The following is a 20,861-nucleotide window of genomic DNA, read 5'->3' on the forward strand; positions in this document are numbered from 1 at the left end:
CCGGTATCGGTACTGAAAAAGTACCGCGCTACAGTAATACAGCACCAGAGTACCGCCGTACTGTCCACCTATGCTGTGGTGCTAAACTGAAAAGATTAGCAAGCTGCTTAACCTTAAGAGATGCTTAAATGTTTCAGACCAAAAGGATTTCATGGTTGCACCAGTGAAACCGCCTCGTGTGATAGCAGTCACAAATGTAATTTAATCTCTTAAGAGACGATTCTGTATTTTCGTTATACCAGACCCTTATTTAAACAGTCGTCACTTAATACAGCATGTAATACAAACAATTACCACATGATACAAGCGGTAAAATAATAAGAGATAAATGACACATTTCCGTCATACAAACAAACGTTACCATATGATAAATCTTCAAGCCACTTTATTTTGTTTGCCTGAGAGTGTGTATTTACGTCATATTTCTGTTGTTGTCTTATATATTTCGGGAATTCTAAATAATTCTTCTAAAAAACAGCAATGAATCCTTTTGATGAAGTTGGAAGTACCTCCCAGATCCGGATTAACACTGGGCGGGTTTAGTTTATTTTAGAAATATGTCCACAGTGTGCTTGCATTGAATTTTCAAGCATATTATACAACCTGACTTTACGAGCCTGGTTTCTGTATTAATGTGGGTACAGAGATTCCAGCATTCAAAGGTTAATAAAACACAGAGTATATATAAATTCACTTTTTTTAGTTATACAACGACATGTAAAAGTTATTGCGACCCAATTAACATATAGGCTATAGTACAGTAGTATTCTATCGCGTGGGTTATAATTTGACAAAAACTGTCCATTTCCTTTACTTAACGTAGGCGTATATAACGTAACGTACTATATAAAGACTTAGTTTATAGCATAATACACCAATGCTCACGGTACTTCGAAATTCGAAGAGAAGTTTGATGCGCTTATTGAAGTTATACTTGTAACTGTAAAATATTGTAAGCAAATTGCATCGAAATGTACAGCATCGAATTACGCACAGCAGCAACAACAGAACCGCGGACCGCAAATGGAGAAAGTTAAGGCAAAAATAACTCATTCCAGTATAGTTCTCAAAAGCGTTACATTTCACAATCAGTTAAAATCATATTGAGCGCGTTAAAAGAATAAATATAAAGCAAACAATTATAAAAATAATTATGCAAAGCATCACCATACAAAAAAATTGACTTGCAGACATGTCTTGCTGATGAGCAGCTTGTGCTGTTAAATATCGCTGAACGCGGTTTGCTTCATTTTGAACAAAGTCATATGACTCGGCCTCTATATTCTGAAAGACAATTTATGATTTTATGTTAATAAAGAATGTATTTTCTTTCAACGGCGATTTCAAAATATATTTCTAATATTGGTTTTTTTATTTCATTTTCCTGAAGTATTAATATTATCGTTTGCTTCTACTCCGAGTTTGCTATATGCCTTCTTGACTGACTTGTGTACAAAACTAGTTTGTTTTTAATTGGGTCCTTTACCTATGTAACAAACCTTTACGTACATTATAGCTATTGTTGATGCTCCTGTTTCCCATGGAGTCCACATCACGGAGACGAGAGGGCGTGCGAAGTAACGTGACATGTACTTTGTTTCTATGACAACGATAAGAACTATCCCACCAGTCTGCAATTATCAAATTACAGTTACAGTACGATTTTAATTTTAACTTCTGTAAAAACGACTTTGCAGTGAAAATTGTATCTAAAGTTTGAAAATATATATAGCAAAAAGTCCTGGGTGAATTTACATGTATAGCCTACTGCATATGCGGGAGTAGAGTATAAGTATATAATTCACAAAATTCAATGTGAGTTTAAATAAAGTTTTTCTTTGTAATTTTACGCGTTTGACTTTCAAACTACCTCAGCAAAAACTCTTGAATGCTTTAATCAGAAAATTGCTACTAAAAATTAGTTAGGAATTTTAAATGTGAAAACAGCGAATTTGGTTATTGTCAAATACAGTAAGACAATGACGCCCAAACGACCATAAGCCTTAAACTTTTCAAAGAAGATTTTTCCTTTAGAAGTCGTCTCTTTTACTTTAACGTAAATATATAAAAAAATGTGCAACACGTGCATACGTAACGAACATGTTTTCATTTTTAAACCTATTTGCAAGTGTATGACTATCCTGTTAAAATCATGGAAACATGGAAACATTGCATGAAAATATCCCCAAAAATTAATCACGTGACCAAAACAATGGAGTATGCTATAATACTGCATTATTCTTATCTAGTAATAGCAACACTAGAGTAATGCTTTAATATAATTCCATAATTGAAATAAACCGGTCCTACAGAAAATAATTTGTTAAGAGAGTATATTACATCAGCGCAAAGTTTTATGACGATACAAATAGAAACATGAAAATGATAAGTCAATTTTTTTGATAAAGATAAAAACCACCTCTGTATCAAAATTCAAAAAATTAAAATAATGTATATTTTAAAACAATCAAACCTGCCTTTATAGAAGTTATATAAATTTTTCTATATATCTTTGAATTTACTTCAATTCGTAGAAATTTATTTTAGTTTGTTTGAGTTTTTCAAAACTTTTGAAATGAAAAAGTTCATTCCTATTTGTATTAAACTATTTGGACTTGTAAGAGCTCATGTAAATTTGCATACACTTGCATTATTTTATTTTAAATGATGACTTTTACAACAGGTAACCCACTAAGACTGTGAATAAGTATGTAGCCAGCTAACCGGTAAACACAAGTGATAAAAAGTTAATATACATCTTCTACCTGGATAATCATAAGTGAAAAAACAAGAGCAATGCTTGTAGGTCACTGCTTTATTTCTAAGTTTGACGTGACAGCCTTCATTTTCTGTAGTAACCTCTCGATGACCAATTCTGTCCGTCATCCGAACAGTGATAGTTTCCAAAACCCCAAGGTTTTCCAGAACCCGAAACATATACAATCGCCGATTGTCCAGGCTGTCAAAATTCACAAATTGTAAAACTATTTATGGTGCTTGGTGCACTCAGTCATAATCTAATATGTGACCACAATACAGAATACTAAAACGTAGCGCACTGAGGCGGTATTTCGAACACATTTCGCAAGGGTTTACGTGCGCGTTAAGGACGCTTTCACTCGCAAATTGCTTCCAAACTTTTCCAAAGTGCTTCTCGGAAAACAAATTTGCAAGTCAATGGCTCGTAATATTCGTTGTTCTTCAGACCACACTTAGGCGCATTGCGAGAACGAAGACTATTTATTTTTAGTTGTAGAAAACAAAACCTCCGTGACATAATTTGCAGCAATGGCAGGTTACATTAATTGGGTTACAGAGAAACATTTCTTGCAAAAAATATCAAAAAAGGACCCAATTATAACTGAGGTTGAAATAGTCGCAGAATATCAGCTCGGTAAGGAGGCGATATTGGACTTATACCAATCGCTGAATGAAAACGTAAAGAAAAATTGCCCTGGAAAAATAAGTTTGGCTGTTAACTGATGCTTTGCATGGGTTCCTACGCCTTCCACTAAAGCAGGGGGTGTCCAAACTACGGCCCGGCACCTGTTTAAGTGTCGCGTTTTACCGTTTACCGCGTTACCGTTTTACCCCCGCATTAAGTATATACTGGTCCATGTCCTTTCAGAAACACAATTTTGGGCGAATCCCGTTTTCTTACGTGTTTTCCTTTTCGTTCACCAAATTATCTTGCGCATCTGCTTATCGCTATCAGCTACGAGCTATAAAAATTATAGGCTATTTAAATGGTGGGCTATCAGGATTTCAAAATCGCTATAGGCTATATACGACGTTACAAAATCCTTCTATGGGGTGTTTAAAAATTATGCACCATTAATTGGCTGTTCTTGTCCATATAAATATTGGGATATATTTTATTTTAAAGCGATTTTTAAGCGTAAAAATAAAATTTTCGGGCTCCGCGTTGCGGATGTGTGCCCAAAAGTTTGAATTAAGCAAACTTTACTTGATTTCGAATCTACGGTTTGGTTTTCCTGATTTATCTTGACATAAAAGTTTCCGTAAACAAAAAAAACGTCAAATTTAAAAAAAAAGATTAGTGTGGCACGCAATAGGGCTACTCACATAAATCCAGGTGTGGTGTACACGCGTGTGCACCACATGTGCAATTGTCGTTTAATATTTGGAAACTTCTTGTGAATAACTTCTGTGAAACTTCTTCTGAATAACTTCGTGTGAAAACTCTTTTTAGTACGTTACCAGGTTGTTTCAAAACGCGCCAGGTTTAACTGAATGTAATCCCCATTGCCAACGCATTGTTTTTCTCCTTCACACGTTCTGAAATGTTCGTGTTTATTTATCGGATATTTCCGCTCACATCGCTCCACGTTTTATAAGTTCGAATTTCTACGCGAGAAAAGGGCAGACGGAGAGATACAGAGAGTTGTACGATCGTACTACGTTAGTCCTGGTGATTGCAATTCAATAGACCTGTTTTTAAGCCGTGATTTTACTAGGTTTTTGATTATGGGTAATATTCGGAACGTGGACAGTACCTACAATAAAAAAACTTTTCCGGTAAACTGTATCTGTTGTAACATAAAAGCTTTCGGTTGACAAGAGGTTAGAGAATTCTAACCGCACGCAACAATAGAGTCAGACAATTAATTCAGCAGGTAAAATAAGTCAAAATAACATAAATTAAGACAGATAAGCTCTGCATCTGCTGTGATAACCTCCGCACACTTACCTGAAATGCCTATTGTTCTTTATAAAGATCCTAATCCGTGGAAAATTGTCCACGTTTAGTTGCTGAAGTACAATCTTTTCACAGGTGCTGTTCACTGTAGCGCCATATCGAAAGCACATCGCTATTGAATCTTGAGTAAATCTTACTTGTGATGGCGACACTCTGTACATTCTGCTCAATTGTGCTCGCTGCTTGTTTCACGTTTCCTTACTCTAAACATAAACGTTTACGTAACAACATTTAACATAACATAACAAAACGTAACATTTAACAGCTTAACAACATTCACGTTAAACATAACGGTGTTGAAATTATTTTGAGACAGAAACGAGTCCTTTGCTGTAACTATTTTAGTACGGTAATATTTAGGATATATTATGCTAACTCAAATATCCAAGTCGCTCCAAATGTTCTGGGCTAAAGTAAAACATAAGAATAGCCTGCTGTAATGCGAACTAGGTTATATCAATTTCATCAGCCAGGTAGTGCTGGTGCTTTCTTCTGTTCCTTACTGTTGCAAGCCTCAGAGACAACGTGGTTTGCGAACAGCACTATACAGTGTTGTACGAGCAACCGAATTTCTTCGTTTTGGTGCTTTATTTATTTTTATCTGCACCATGAGGACAAAACTTTGTTTTTGCCTAAGGGAATTTCCCACCAGTAACGATTGGTTCTCATAGATACATTATAAATCGAATTTAAAATATAAAATCTATCTATCCATCCGTCTGGGAGTACAGTATAGTCTATGTATAGTACAGCCTGATATATTCCATCTATTTGTTGTCTAGCAAGTATAGCGGCTTTATCCGAGAGTATTTCAGTATACATTGTTATAGTTAACAAAAAAGTTTTTAATAAAAGCGGCAATAGAGGAAAAGCTGTCGTATTTTATTGCTTATTTTTTTGCCGTTGACTGTGCGGAACGTCTGAATTTTAAAAACACAGCAAACACAACGAAGACCGCTGCTCATCACTTTATAGTATTAAATTCAAATGCGAACATCATCAGTTTTCTAGTTTTTAAATGTGTTCAAGTCTTACACGAGACTCAAGTGGTAGGCTGCTTGGTCGCGCAATGAAAACAAATACGCTTCACGCAAATACGCGCTCATCAAGCCTAGTGATTGCTGGGAGAGAGCTGTGGCGATGGCGAGGGCTATATAACCATAGATATCTTATATATAAGAACTAGATATCCAACTCTCGCTGAAAAGTGAAGCAAGCCTGCGATGACACATGCGCCCAAAAGCGTTGGGAGAGAGTGAGAGAAAGGCTAAAAGCCAATTGTAAATTAGTTCTGTATAGGCCTAATTCTATTGAAGTTTTACGAAAAGCCGAGCTGTTTGCACTGCGCTATCACCGATTGTTTTTGTAAATATTTGTATTTTAGCTGTATCAATAAGTAAGCTTGCCTAGGCTAATTGCCTACCGGTACCGTATAGGCCTAGCATAAGGAAATGTGGTTGCCCTTCATTTGAGTAAGAGTTGCATGATCCAAAGCAAATAATTGATACATAAATAATTTCTTTCAACAATTTATTGCCAGAAACATCCTACCATTCGCACAAACTGCTCGCTAATGATATCGGTACGGTACGGGCCGTTCCAGTATCTGGGCCCATATTTAAACGCTAAACACCCTTTAACTATGCAATTGAGCTTTAGCAATATTGCTTAGCATCGTCTGCATCAAAAAACGTCTTTCCATTTCATAAATATTTTCCAATGTCACATAATCTTTTCATATGTTGCATTCAACACATATGCGCCAGAGCATTTCTGGTCGCATATGTTGACAAAATGGCGGACCCATACTGGCTTCACTTCTTAAAGCGCAAGCGCAAGGTAGTTGGATATCTAGTTATTATATATAAGATATCTATGTATATAACTCTTTTTGGATCACAAAAAGCCAAAGGCTTTAATTGTACCTTTTGAACTCTTTTTGTCTTTTACTGACTTTCGACCTCGTTTCTTATACTTCCTCTTATTGTTTCTTTAAGTCAGCATAACCTTCATAAAGTCCAAATTCTTGCATTGCAAAATGTATTAGTCTTTAATTATATCAGAAGAATATCTGCAATGTTCAATTTCCGACGCATACTTTCAGAGAGAGCTTTCATAAGCCGGGACTTTTACAAAAGACAGTTTAAAAGAGAATTCAGCCGAAACAATTTCTTTGTTATTACCTTATGCTATAGCCAGTCAGAGTAAACCACCCGTGATATTTTTCAAAATAAAATGCGTAATAAATTTAACTTTTTTTTTGTGATTTTTTGCTTACTTGACTTAGGTGTACATGCTGACCTGCTTATTTGCTCGACTATACCAACACGTCTTTCACTGCTACAGCTGTAAAGTTGGAGACAGAATAAGTTTTTATGAGTTTACTGCATTTTTGCTTATGTTGTTATCTTCAAAACCTTTGCATCGCCATTGGAAGCGCCCAGTGGCGTACTAGCCAAAGGGTCAACATGTCAAATGGCAAGTAGATTTTTATTTTATGGCAATCATTGCAATTTATGAACTTTACAGCCTTTACAATCGGAGTTTGTATGTCTTTGACTGTCCGGGAACACACCGTCCTGGTGTGTTTATCGAGCACCGAAAGAATGACTTTTACTGTCGGTTTGAAGAAACTATTTCGTTTGTCGAAATAAATAAACTATAAGAGGCATTCCTTGCCCAGTCTACCTGCCATCATAAGTATCGTATTTTCGTTGTCAGCGCTAGCTGTTGTTCAGCGAGCTGAAGCTGACTCATCTTCATGAAAAGCCAACTTTGTAATTATTTATATTTGCTTTTATAAATCAGACGCGATTGAGTAAGAGTTTTATGTATTTGCATGACTAATCCAGAGAGCTTGCTTAGTCAGTGGTCACCGTGAGTAACGGTAAACGCCAACCCTTCAATTGGTAACTCATCGTTGCAAACGTACAGGATATCCACAGACAACTCAATAATAATACATTCATCAAAAGGCAGCCAACCGCGTACTGTAATAGGTAACGAATAAAATAAATCTACAGGGCAGTTGATTGCTTAAGGAAGCAGCGAAAAATCAATGCGAAACTCACTTACTAAACTCTTAAGTACACATACAAAAAGCATTTTATACAAAAGAAGGCGTACAAAAATTTTTTTATCAATTACAGTAATGCTGCCTATATTTAGCCAAAAAGCCATCATAGTTTTCTTGATTCCGATTCTGATTAAGATTTCGGACTGAAAACCTTATCCAGAAATACCTTCTGCTAAAATCTCGCTTCAGTTACAAAACAAGTATAAATGCATATACAATACAGACATTGAAGTAAAGCAATACCAAACAAAACTGACAAAAAAGCATATTAAATTAACTGCTATTGAAAAAGCTTCCAATCCAGCTGAAGATACCACGAAAAACTCGAGATAGAAAGCTTCTCTCTTCAGGTTTTTCGTCCGATTCTGGCATTTCTATTTCGACTTGGTTTTGTCGACACGCACTGAAGTTGAAAAGTTGGTCTGATGTTTGAGAAGAATGTTGTGTGGTGGACGCTGGAATTACCGAGGTTGGTGTTCTTGAAGCAGAAATGACGGTCTCAGGTTTTTGCTGCAAAAATATCGTTTTAATACTTTTTCTTTTTTCTATGATTTTCTCTCTGTTGTATTCTCACATGCACTTACCCTTGCCTGCGAATTTGGTATATGAAGGTTAGATGGCGTCGAACGGTAAATATTACGCCGTTTTTTATGACAGCCAAGGCTTTTATCCCACCAATCTGAAAAACATAACACCAAGAAAATTGCAACGTTGTAAGAACATTGCAATTATAATATTAGCAAACGTTTTTGATCTTGAGCTTTGCAATAAAACACGCCACTGAAAATACTTTGATTGTTTGAAATTTTAAGCACCGTAAGAATTATTTAAGTTACCACGTCTACTATAAAGCAACTTAAGTTTGTTTATTTACTTTAGTGACTTTGTTTAAATCAAGTCAGTTGAAAATTCGACTCGAATCGTTTCAAGCCACTACAACTCTGGGATAACCTGATACACTGAGTGAGGTTTTTTCAGTTAATATAGTCTCTCACCCGGATAAGTTGATTTGGAAGCAAATTGCGAACAGGAGCAATGCCAGTAGGTGTCAGCGCTGACCCATCTTCCATTTTTCTTGTTATTCCTGACTGTCACGTGACATCCATTGTTCTCGGTGGTGACGTCTCTGTGGTCGGTTCTATTGGTGAAAATGACTTCGACTTTTTCCAGAAGACCAAGTTTTTCGGAAACTCGGAAAACGTATAAGCGTCGATTGTCAAGGCTATAGCAAAAGTAAGAACAGGCTGAGTACGGAAGGCGGGATAATAAATATTTATTTTCCGCTTCGTAGTATCATTATTTTCGGATCACGACATATGGCCGTGAACAAACTCGCCGGCGACAACTGGTTGTGGACAACTGACCGGCAACAAATTGGCCGGCGATCAAATTAACCGTGACGTAAACTGGCCGGCGATAAAATTAACCGTCGATAAATTGGCCGGCGATCAAATTAACCGGCGACAAATTGGCCGTCAAAAGGTCAAAATTCTAATTCACTATCTAGTCGCTATCTAGTCACTATCCAATTTAGTATGTGTATTGCAGTCAAGGTTGCCACTCGTAGAGTTTTTTGGCCCCTTGTAGGGTGTAGGGTGACCCTACGGGTTTTTCACCTTTATTCATAGATTTCCTATTGTTACATGCATTTTCCCGGTCTAGACGAGTTGTTTGATGAGATTATGAAACAATGTGTTGTAGCCTATCTCATGTAGTAACAATGGACTCATTGCAATAACAATGGACACTTTAGTTAAGTAAATTGTCAGATTGAAGCTGTACGTCAGGACTCCCGCGGTCAATTTACCTCCCGGTCAATTTTCATTCCGGTAAGTCTGTTCCCGGTTAGTTTGTTCGCGGTCAATTTACGTCACGTTCAGTTGACCCCGGTGAGTTTGTTCGCGGTCATTTTCCCGCGGCCATATGTCGTGGAACCCATTATTTTACATATGACCTATATAATAATCATTCCTTAGAATGTATAAATTGTGTTGCATAGATCAACAAAGTTAACCAAATCATCGTTTGCAAGTAAAATGAACTTCGTTATCAAGAATTTTTCATTGATTCTCTTAAAATAAGGAGTCCATGAAGGAATGGTTTTCATTAGCTCCAGGTTTGAATTTTACGTTATGCAGACTTCAAAAGAGCTCTTTTATCACCACCAAGGTGATGGTGACATAATATGTTTTAGCATAATTGTAAATTTGAGAGAAAGGAACTGGCCTCTCTACTTTCATTAGCACTGTTGGCCCAACACAATGAGAATCTTAACTTTTCATCACCCGAAGCTTTGGAATTAAGTATACGAGACTTTCCCTTCTCCACCTTAAAATACGTTAAAATCTTGCAGCGTTATACTCTGGCATGATAGAAACCTGTATAGTTGGTTGTCCCGTTTGAATGTCTTAATTGTTGGAAACTGGTTCGCTGAGAGCTTTTCCAGAGCGATCTTCTCACATGCATCGTTGACTTCGTCTCCATCTTGGAAGTACATTCCGATGCTATCTTGTGTAAAACGAATTTGCAAAGGAGAAAGTGAAGGCATGGTGAAGTGTTGTTGAAGAACAAGTGCTAATTCTTAACCCTGTAGCCTATAATTGTAATTAATCAGTTAATTATTCATTAGCTGAAGTTTTAAAACATAATGTGATTGTTGATATAAAGTGGGTCGATCAAACCATACCCAGACAACTTAAACCCAAATGAATATAGGCCTATGGGCTACTATGGTATAGGTATAAATTAACGTACAGCAGATTTTTGTTTAATGTACATAGGGAAAGAAATACATAAGTTCTCTCCAATGCAAAATGAACTATAAGAACAGGGCAACATATGATAGAAGCAGGCTAGTTGACAACTGCTATTTCCAACTTTATTATTTTCGTTATTTTGTTAATTTGTTTTTATACAGCAAATAAATAATGACGTTCATATTTTTCTCATGAACAGGCAACATGCAGATAAGTTTTTAATCATGTCTTAATCGTTATTAATCTTTCAATGTTAACGCAGTTCGTTGTCCAAGCTGTTAACGTCAAGAAATACGTCATACACGTTCCGGATATGCCCTTAATCATTATCAATATACGTCATTATCTCTTGACGACTGGCTTTTGAATAAGCTATATGGCATCTTCTCGCAAGTTAGTGTTAGATAAAGGCGGTTTTGCGTCTATTGCTCGCGCTTCCATTTTTTTCACTCTTGAGTAATAAGCATTTCAACAACACTAATCGATCAGCACCAAATGACTTCATCGTTTGGATTTGCAGATAGGCCTAATACCGAAATGCAAACACTACTAGACTTGCCTGCGGTCTACATTTCAACTGTAACTAGAAGTAAATCTTAAATCACTTAATCACTTGTCATTATTTGTAGGTGGAGATCTTTCACCTCCGCTCAAGCCTTAAATTTTCGGTATTTAAACTGGGTAAGCTAAATATTCAAACCTCCCAATGGAAAGTAGAACTTCTTCTGATGAGGATTTAATAACTTTTATAAGTTGCTTCATGCCGCGTAGGCCACAATCTTTTCCAGGTAACATTTCAATGTTTATGATTATGCGGCGTACAAGTTTGTCTTACTTACTTACTTACTTACTTACTTACTTACTTTCTGTATATACTTACATATACCCCATTAACGTTCACATATCTGCAATTTTACAATATTTAAAACTTTGCTTTGGAAAGTTGCACCCTTTGACCGCGGAAGTGATACTGCATATTTGACTTAGGGGAATTCCCTTAAGCAAAAGTTGCCTGACAAAACAAGCTCATCGAAGCGACAAAAATGGTATTTAAAGAGAAATAAATAGTTCTGCCGAAGGTATTGATAAAACAGACGCTACTGACCGTGAAAATTAAAAGTTATGTATGTTGTAATGGCCAAATGAAACACGTAATACTTACTAATGCTGTCAAATGATCAGATCGCCACTACATACGCTATTCTGATTTTGATACGCGTTCACATTTTTTTATTTGATGTCTATGTATAAAATCAAGAATTGAAAAAATCTTAATAAAGAGTTTTAAACAAAATATATTCTCCTGATTGTTTTCACGGTGATAGAGGAAAAACTTATCACAAGCAGTAAGTTGCTTTAAAATTTGAGTTGGTGTCACATTACGGTAATTACTTGTCATTGAATATACCGTAAAATAGGTTTTTTCTGTAAAGAGTTTATTATTGCTTCACTTTTATGAATAGAAACATAGAAATACTACCGCTCTGATACGAGTTAGCTATCTAAATTTAAAACAGCGGTTTATTTCAAATGAATTTAAGACAAAAAAGGAAACGGCTAAATGTTGAAATAGAATAAACTTTATAAGAGTTTCAGGTACAGAGCTTGCGTAAGTGGGGTTGCGGCGGTATCGCTCATTTTGCTATTCTTTCTTAAAAAAAGATTATATTAAAAAGGTGGCCAAAATTTTACAAAGATTAAACCAAGCTTATTTATTTGAAAAAACTCATATAGGTCTATAGCGTTTATTCGATAAAATATTTCAGGAAAAAACTTCTTGTATTGTTTTAGAAACCATAGTAAACCATAACAATTGTCTTGTATTAGTGGTATGGTATACAAGAAAAATACAATAAACAACTAATCGTAAGAAAACAAAGAAAAAGCACATATATTGACGAATTCATAAAAATATTCAACAACAAATTAAATAATAGAAGATATCTATTTCATTTTAGTCAGGATCAGCACAGCTGAAAAGATGTATTGATAAATTCAGCTAACTCATCCGAGTAAAACGCATCTCTAATTTAATGACAGCGTTCTAGTGATGAAAACACAATGAAACCGACGATATATATGTTCTTATTTTATTGCAAAAGCATACGAGGAATATGTTACAGTTGAAATAAAATATAGCCTGTCAAAAATTCATCGACTACGGCGCTCTCTCGTTGCGTAAAACCGGAAATTGCGTTCCTAATTAAACTTACTTATAAGACAACATTTAATTGAGTTGTTCTGGCAGGGATCTCACTTTGCACAAAGCTTCAAATCCTTGTTCATAGACCAGTAAGACAATAATGTAAATAATAAATAATTTATCGACCAGATCGCAGAACATAAAAGCAATTATGCTTGCAGCAGGTGTACTTCGCTGCTTCTTTTAAGAAGTTAACCTGGTTATATTGAATACCCCGATAACGGTAAAACTTTAAACATTCAAAAATTACCCTAATAAATATTTTTCCCATTTTTTCCTTAAATCTTACAGAACAAAATCTTTTTACAAAACTTCATGTGTATAAAATAATTTTATTTGCTTGATGGTAACTGATGTCACGATTTAATTTTGCACCCTGCTATATATGAAACAAAAATTGTTACAAAGCACAAAAAACAAAACCAAAAGTTACCAATGCTGATTGCAGCGTATTAATCTGTCTTTAAAATTTTTGATTTTTCATAGGGGATTACCCGACTATGTGAGTATCCACTCCATTCTTTGTCATAGATATCATCTGTTTGTATGCTTTTTTTATTTCATGCAATAGAAAAGATTATCACAAAAAATTAGTATACCAGAAATTTTTAATAATTTTTAAAACTGTTTAAAATCTAATTTTTAAGGAGCAAAATCCCGATAACGATTTTGTTTGGTTTTTAAACTGAGAATTTGTGATCGTTTTGTATTTCTCCAGAACACATTTTCCCACGATACACGGAAGTCAATGACGCAGTAGAGAAATCTGAAGAAGGTGCTTTTTCTATTACTGTTTACGTGTCAAGTTAATTCAGTGAAATGAAGGAAAGCATAATAATTGAAGTGTCACTGTTTCAATTTGCTTGAATGTATTCGATCTTATTACAAAAATGTGCTGAGAAAATAGAAATGTTTCGAAAAATGAGCCATTATGGTTAAACTACTAAGTGGGCTAGGCTCGGCTGCCATATTGCAAAGTTTGCAAAATGTAAAGTTTTGTTGTTGGTCTGGCAGTTGTTGTTTGTGGTAAATGCCGAGTGGATTCTTCGATCTTCTTTACTTTTAAACTTCCATATCGAGTATGGAGGAATTGTGACGTCATAGTTTTTCTTTTACCTTTTACCTTATAACTTTATGACTAGTTTTTCCAAGTTAAAAGTTTAAATGAGAGTTGACTGATTTTGCAAAATTTATGTGTCACGGAATTATAATAAACACTTTTTGCAAACTTCCCTGTGGTTTCAACAGATATCTCGGAACTCACAAAAAACATGAAAGGGCTGAAATAAATAAAATAGGCACAATACTTGGGATCACTGTTTTCAATTTCGGCCCTTTCAGTTTCTGGTTTTTGGTGTGTAATGATATCTTTTTTTCTAGGCCTCCGACTGGAAAGTGCAGCAGTTTTTGACGAGAAATCATGTGTTAAAAGACGCAGGTTTTGGCATGATGGCGTACATTGAAGTCGCAATTGTTAGTTTATTTATTATACAAATGGTGTTTAAATAACGAGCCTTTTTGTTTATTTATTATAATTCAGCGTGAAGATAGAAAAGTCTGTCATGCGCGTTGATAAATCTTATACGTACAGGTGCTACACTTTCCACTATGGCCTACCATAATGACATCATTGTCTGGTTCAGGTTATATCATTGTGAACTTCTATACAAAATCCCTTGTTTTTATTTTATAGTCCAAACCACATAAGTTACTCTTTCATCTGAATATACTAGTGACTCCAATATTGTTGAGTAGATATAACACTATAGGTACATTTCTTCATAAAAAAATATATATATTTCACCTAGTAAGTTTGATAATTGTGAGAAACTGTTTTTGATAAACTGTCAGCAAACGCCTCACAAGAGAATCAAATTTGCCTATAACATCTCTTTGCGATGTCAAATCGACCCGTTGGCGGGCAATTGACCTCAGGTTTAGAAACACTGATCTTGGCTATCTAAACATATATTTTCCTGTAGATATTTTCATTTTCATCAATAGATTATGCCATGGTATCAAAATCTTTTTCCTCAAACTGAAGAAATAACGAGGTTGAATTCTAATCCTGATGAATAACATTGGTAACAGAATTTTTTATGTTAAGATGTTTCATTGATTTTAGAGTATGTTATGGGTGCTGAATCCGAGAATAAGGTTGTTTTTCTCCAATTAGCTATATCTTTGGAAAATTTACAATTTTTTGTTTCAGAGATGACAAAAAGTCGTAAAAAATTGCCAATTTTTTTTTTATCTATCATGATGTACAGAACTCAAAGGGTTTGTTGATATCATTTTCTTTCATTCTTGCATGATTACGTCCAAACCATGAAGCTTATATTCCGATATTGTCACATATTGGTCACACTCAGCGTACAAAACACACTGATTGTGGCCTCCAAGTACTTGTTTAGTGGAAGTGGCCCAGCAACCAGTTTTCCCCACAACTGTTATAAAGAGGCGCAATAGACACTGCCAAGAAATGTAGACGAAAAGTAGCACAGGAAATGGCAAAACATGATAAAGTTAGCTTTTAATAGATGACTGCTTGCATGAATTTCTTCTGCAGTGGACAACAGGACAATCACGTTGGAGACTCCAGCAGTAACCTGCCATCATGTGTTGGTCCAGCCTCCCTAGGTCCCTTTTTCCATGACCTTTATATCCTGGTGAAACCTTTCAACCTTCTCTTCAAATAAATCACTTACATTTTCAGGAAATCTGCCCAAGTCGCTGTTGAGGAAATGAACCTTGATGCTCATATTTGCCCCAGTTCTTGAAAGTTGTTCAGCATACAATGCACTAATTCAACATATTTTTCCACTTTATGGTTAGTAAGAAGTTCTTTATAACAGTGAGATAACGACGTAACTGGCCAATCAGCAAGATTAGTATGGATTATATTTCTGGTGAAGTTTGATCCTACCATGAGTTTGTGATTGAAAAACTCATTTAATAATCGCCAAGCCAGGATACGTTCCACGTTTTAATTTATTGAAACCTCTTAACTTCTCTATGCAATAATAACAGTTATCATAGTGATTTTGTGGTCCTGTCCACACCCTAGGTACCCCCAAGTTCAAATTTTTCACTTTTTCACAACCTCAGTGCCTCTACACAGATTTTGCATACCTTGTAGGAAACCCAGGGTTTATCTTGGTCACCCAGGTTTGGTCAGAAGTATGAAAGAAATGCCTGCTTCTTGACAAATGTTGTGATGTTTATTCTTTGCTTTTGCATTGTATGTTCCCCACAGATTGACAAAATAAGCCTGGATTGTTGCTGATGCTACACTAAAGCAGATAAAGATTTGTAAACTGACCTGGTTAAGCACAAGTTATTAAGTCTTTGTCAGGCACTTTACCTGCAATAGCTCTGCAACTGAGAACTGTATGATCTGCAGTACAAGAAGTTGGAATGATCATTGATCAACCTTTCTTTAGATTATCATTCTGTAAGATTAGTCGGTCTGGAAAGTGTCTGTTGTTGTTATCATAACTTTTTATAGGGCATTGGTAAAATAAGATAAGGTATATAGTTTTCTTATCATAATGAAGTTTATCCTCAAGTAGTCTTTTCCAAAAGTAGTTTCCTCAAGTAGTCTTTACCAAAGCTGTCACAATATCATGAAATTAGTTAACCCTATGAGACGCATGCTTTTGTATGCGACTAACACATGTTGGATGAAAATATTAAAACATGAATATCTCAAGAAATAGAGCCAATTTGGTAAAAGCAATGCTATTTTCAGATTCATCACTCTAAAAATGCCCTGAAGCTGTTGAAACATGTCCGGCATCAAAAAATTTTTTTTGTTGGGCTATGTAATCAATATACCAAGTTGTTGAATTATCGAACTGATGACTATCGTAACGGTGAAATTGGCCAGTATTGCCTATGGTTTGACTTGGGTTGTAAAGTGCATATGAAAATACAACTTCCCGTAGCAGTTAGTCAGTCACCCAGACTGTAAAATTTCCAAAGTGTGCACGAAATATCAATTTGAAAGTTGTCATACTTACTAATAATATTGTGTGCACATAACATCCTCTGAAAAACGCCAAGCAGTCCAGACACAAATTGTGATATGCACTGAAACTTAACCTTTTTGTTATTTCATTTTAAATTGGTGTTCAGCCATTTTTTCAGTGCATTGCACTCAATTCAATGTATTTTGGAGGTTTCAAATAATGAATAACACCATGTAACAAAAATTTAGTTGTGACGATTTTTTAATATTTTCTGAAACATATTACTGAGTAAAACATATTTCTGGCAATTTTTTGTCTCAAATGTTGTATAAAAATGTTATTTTAAGCTTTTTAAATTTTCAGCACCCTGTTTTTTCTAACTCTGATTGTAAATTCGTTATAACATTGGTGCAGTGTGACGTCACTATGGCCCAACATTTTAACTTCATAATTGTAGCCTGTATCGTAACAATGATCATTCTTGGCATAGTCTCAGTGAGCCAGTATACCAAGGTTGCCACATTGGCTATTTTATTGTTACTGGTATCTTATCAGGTTAATTACAGGTAGCGTGATTCTCGATAAATTGAGGGATGTCATCATCACGTAAATGTAAGCTGTCTGCTGATTGTTTTTGCTATGTCTGTGGTCTATACATTAGTTTAAAGCAAGTGAAATACAGAATAAAGGTAGAAGCAAAATTTTCTTACGCTTATGAACTTTATTTTGGCATGAAAATTGGTGACCAAGATAAACACTGGGCACCTCGTGTGATCTGCGGAACATGCCGATCAAATTTGGATGGCTGGCTTAGAGGAGACCGGCATTCGATGCCATTTGCTATTCCGAGAATCTGGAGAGAACCCCAAAATCATACAGATGACTGCTATTTCTGTATGGTTGACATTTCAAGGTTTAGAAGAACTAAAAACCGACGTGACATTGTATATCCTTCTATACCGTCTTCTATTGCACCTGTTCCGCATAGCAGTGAGTTGCCACTGCCCAAACCACCGAGCAAAAAAGCTCCAGAAGATTTAGCAGGGTCTGAAGATATTGAAAAAGACTCAGATGATGAATTCAACATATCTCATACAGACTTGATTTCAGAACCACACTTCCCAAGCCAACAAGAATTAAATGATTTAGTTAGAGACATGGGGCTCACTAAGTCAAATGCCGAACTTCTGATTTCAAGGTTGAAACAATGGAACTTATTAGATTCGTCATGTCGATGTTCTTTGTCGAGAAAAAGGCATGAAAGATTTTCAAGGTATTTTTCTGTGACCGGCTCTCTTTGCTTCTGTAGTAATGTTGATAACCTTTTTGAAGAAATACGAATAGCTCGATCATGACCCAAAGGAGTGGCGCCTATTTATAGACAGTTCTTCCCGAAGTTTGAAATGTGTCCTCCTTAACAATAGAAACCAGTATCCATCTATACCCGTTGACCATTCTGTCCAAATGAGAGAAGATTACAAAAATGTAAAGTTTCTTCTTGAAAGTATTAACCATGCTAGATACAACTCTGTGGAGGTTCGACTTATGCTCCAGTGTAAAGAACTTGAAAATAAAATGACTACGAGAGAAGCAGAAGCATGGAATGCATTTCGAGAAGTAGTTAATTTTTTTCTCGGTAGTAAACGAAGCGATGACTATAAAGTTTTGGTGAACAATCTGATGGAGGAATACGAAAAATTGGGATGTCGTATGTCCTTGAAAATGCATTACCTGCACTCTCACCTTGATTTTTTCAGTCCAAATATGGGTGTGTAAGCGAAGAACATGATGAAAGGTTTCACCAGGACATTTCTGATATGGAAAGAAGATACCAAGGAAGGTGGAGTCGCAACATGATGGGGGTTTATTTGTGGTCATAATACGAGAAGATTTCTCAGTTCATAGACGCAAATCACGCAAACAAAACCACTTCTGAAGTTTTTTGGAATGTTTGCAATATGGATCCTTACATAATGCATTACCAGGCTATATTATGGACAATACTTCTATGTGTTAGCGTGTTTGTGAGTCTTATACAAAATAATGCTTATTAATACTGAAAAATTTTGGGTAAAATCAGAAAAAGCGATATTTCTTGAAAATTTAGGACACTTCAGGAAAAATATTTGCATTTTTGTGATTAGTTCCGAGTAGCAAAACACAATACATAAACATTTTTTGGCAACTAAAAATTTCGCAAAATTTTGTTACATGGTGTAATTAACCCTTTAAGCAGCACATATGTCTTGTATTTCTGTATAGACAAGGTTGTGTTTTAAAATTTTATTCTCCAAAACTATTTTAGGAACTACAGGGTTTATTTATTTATTCGTAATTTGTTTTTGAAAATGGATTCAATGTTCGGAGCTCCTTTCAAAGTGTTGGTCTGTCCAAACCTCAAGTTGAAAAAACCCACCTGGTTTCGACAACCGCCTGCTATGTTGGTGTTTGCGTTTGTGATGGCTTCTTATTTTCTCGTAACTGCAGGTGGATATTTGTTTGTAACTGATATTTTTTCAAATATATACATACAAAAAAGTAAAGTTATCACCTCCGTTACTAAAGGTTAGTTAGATGTTTCATTAATTCACTAACTAATCTCCAATATACTGTAGTATTATACATTATATGCTGTTTATATTCATGTATGTTGTCATCAGGTATCATTTATGATGTGATTGTGGAACCACCAAGTGTTGGTCAGACTGTCGATGAGAAAGGAAATGCAAAACCAGTTGCATTCCTTGCTTACAGGTAACTCATATAGTCACAATGCTAATTATATTGATGTTTATTTCAAAATGCCTCTTACTAGCGCACCGTAAACTTAGTGATTAATAAATTGGTTAAAAGTTAAAGAAAATCTTAACAATTGAAAAATTTACCAACAGAATGTGGTTATAATTGCTTACAGTTGTAAATAAAAACCTTGCAATTCTTCATATAGCAAAAGAAAAAAGCAGGATGTAGGATAGCACTCTAAGGTTAACTTTTATTTTCAATTTCTCTACACAAGCTTTCGCAATCATAAGCTGGATTCATCAGGTGTACTAAGAGATGGCCACTAAGCTTCTTATGCTTGTGTAGAGGTTTAACAGTGGTTACATTATTGGGGTTAATACTGGGTTAACACAATTTATCCACCATCAAATTTACAATTCTTTGGTAGAGTTAATGGACAATATATCATGGAAGGTCTTGCGGCATCATTCCTCTTTTCCCTGGGCGGTCTCGGTTTTATCATTTTGGATAAATCAAATGCCCCCAATATTCCGAAGCTAAACAGATCTTTGCTTATGTTCATCGGTGGGATCTCTATCCTCATCAGTTTTGGAATGAGCAGAGTATTCATGAGAATGAAACTCCCGTGAGTTGATTGATTACTACAGGGGATCTTTGTTTGGGGTACAGTTTATTTTCCCAAGGGGTAAATAACTAAATATGCTAATTTTGTAGTTACTAGTAGCATTCTCAATCATGAAAGCAAATTTCAAGTATTGCATTTTATTTAAGTCTTATCCTTAAAACTTCACAGAAAATGATGTACAGTGTTTTATTTAGTTTATAAATGATTATTTGGCAGGTGTGACAAAATTTTGTGCGAGTAAGTAAAAGGGAAATAACACAGTTGGTTGTACATACTGTAGGTTTATAATAAATTGAATAGGTTTGATACGACTGGACACATATTTGCATCTAACTTTAATCTTTACTTGATTTAGCGGTTACCTTCTATCCTAAATGGAGCTGCCTGCACTCCAGACAACCGCAATGAAGCTATTATACCAACAATACTAAATCTTGAATGGAAGCAAAATACGTATAGAAGTTTTTCTGTGGGCTCACGGCTCTATTTGAATTTATTTCCTGCGCAAAACCAATTTTCAATTAGTTACTGTATGAAGTTGTCCTGTTTGACATGGTGAAATTTTATTAACTGATGAGCCTGGGACACTAACGTCTCTAGATGCAAAATTAGTAATAATGTGATATGACAGGAATACCAAAATGACGGATTTCGTTTTTGCTTGGATAACTTGAATAAACTTTCTATCATTTTTGATGTGTTCACTTTTTATATTAGTGGTAACTCCCAACGCTACTATGTATTGAAATTACTCGTATCAAAGTACAC

General features: G+C 35.3%; 3 protein-coding genes across 3 annotated transcripts; 1 reads left to right on the forward strand and 2 right to left on the reverse strand.

Moving 5' to 3' along the window:
• Positions 1-195: 195 nt before the first annotated feature.
• LOC143470869 (uncharacterized) lies at positions 196-5,327 on the reverse strand. Its single transcript, XM_076969156.1, has 5 exons — positions 5,097-5,327; positions 4,712-4,923; positions 2,766-2,959; positions 1,510-1,631; positions 196-1,284 (listed from the first exon to the last, which is right to left on the reverse strand). The coding sequence occupies exons 2-5, from the start codon at positions 4,879-4,881 to the stop codon at positions 1,099-1,101; spliced, it is 672 nt and encodes a 223-aa protein (XP_076825271.1). The 5' UTR covers positions 4,882-4,923; positions 5,097-5,327; the 3' UTR covers positions 196-1,098.
• A 2,207-nt stretch (positions 5,328-7,534) lies between these two features.
• LOC143470867 (uncharacterized) lies at positions 7,535-10,411 on the reverse strand. The gene is made up of 4 exons (XM_076969155.1): positions 10,175-10,411; positions 8,792-9,018; positions 8,381-8,475; positions 7,535-8,306 (listed from the first exon to the last, which is right to left on the reverse strand). Exons 1-4 carry the CDS (start codon positions 10,342-10,344, stop codon positions 8,070-8,072), a joined length of 729 nt encoding a protein of 242 aa, XP_076825270.1. The 5' UTR covers positions 10,345-10,411; the 3' UTR covers positions 7,535-8,069.
• Positions 10,412-19,012: 8,601 nt separating this feature from the next.
• Positions 19,013-20,784, forward strand: LOC143470963 (oligosaccharyltransferase complex subunit ostc-like). The gene is made up of 4 exons (XM_076969261.1): positions 19,013-19,213; positions 19,387-19,480; positions 19,896-20,093; positions 20,449-20,784. Exons 1-4 carry the CDS (start codon positions 19,075-19,077, stop codon positions 20,465-20,467), a joined length of 450 nt encoding a protein of 149 aa, XP_076825376.1. The 5' UTR covers positions 19,013-19,074; the 3' UTR covers positions 20,468-20,784.
• The last annotated feature ends 77 nt before the right edge of the window (positions 20,785-20,861 follow it).

Source organism: Clavelina lepadiformis, chromosome 9, assembly GCF_947623445.1.
Source record: "Clavelina lepadiformis chromosome 9, kaClaLepa1.1, whole genome shotgun sequence".
NCBI classification, from domain to species: domain Eukaryota; kingdom Metazoa; phylum Chordata; class Ascidiacea; order Aplousobranchia; family Clavelinidae; genus Clavelina; species Clavelina lepadiformis.

Excerpts from the sequence above, each read along its gene's own strand:
- LOC143470867 (XM_076969155.1), bottom strand. The coding sequence starts at position 10,344 with ATGCCTTCACTTTCTCCTTTGCAAATTCGTTTTACACAAGATAGCATC. Across the intron at positions 9,019-10,174 it reads CGGGACAACCAACTATACAG|CCTTGACAATCGACGCTTAT; the intron begins GTTTCTATCATG and ends CTTTTGCTATAG. Across the intron at positions 8,476-8,791 it reads TTCCAAATCAACTTATCCGG|ATTGGTGGGATAAAAGCCTT; the intron begins GTGAGAGACTAT and ends TATGTTTTTCAG.
- LOC143470869 (XM_076969156.1), bottom strand. The coding sequence starts at position 4,881 with ATGTACAGAGTGTCGCCATCACAAGTAAGATTTACTCAAGATTCAATA. Across the intron at positions 1,632-2,765 it reads TTTCACTTATGATTATCCAG|ACTGGTGGGATAGTTCTTAT; the intron begins GTAGAAGATGTA and ends TGATAATTGCAG. Across the intron at positions 1,285-1,509 it reads GCATCAACAATAGCTATAAT|AATATAGAGGCCGAGTCATA; the intron begins GTACGTAAAGGT and ends ATTGTCTTTCAG.
- LOC143470963 (XM_076969261.1), top strand. The coding sequence starts at position 19,075 with ATGGATTCAATGTTCGGAGCTCCTTTCAAAGTGTTGGTCTGTCCAAAC. Across the intron at positions 19,214-19,386 it reads TTATTTTCTCGTAACTGCAG|GTATCATTTATGATGTGATT; the intron begins GTGGATATTTGT and ends TGTTGTCATCAG. Across the intron at positions 19,481-19,895 it reads GTTGCATTCCTTGCTTACAG|AGTTAATGGACAATATATCA; the intron begins GTAACTCATATA and ends ATTCTTTGGTAG.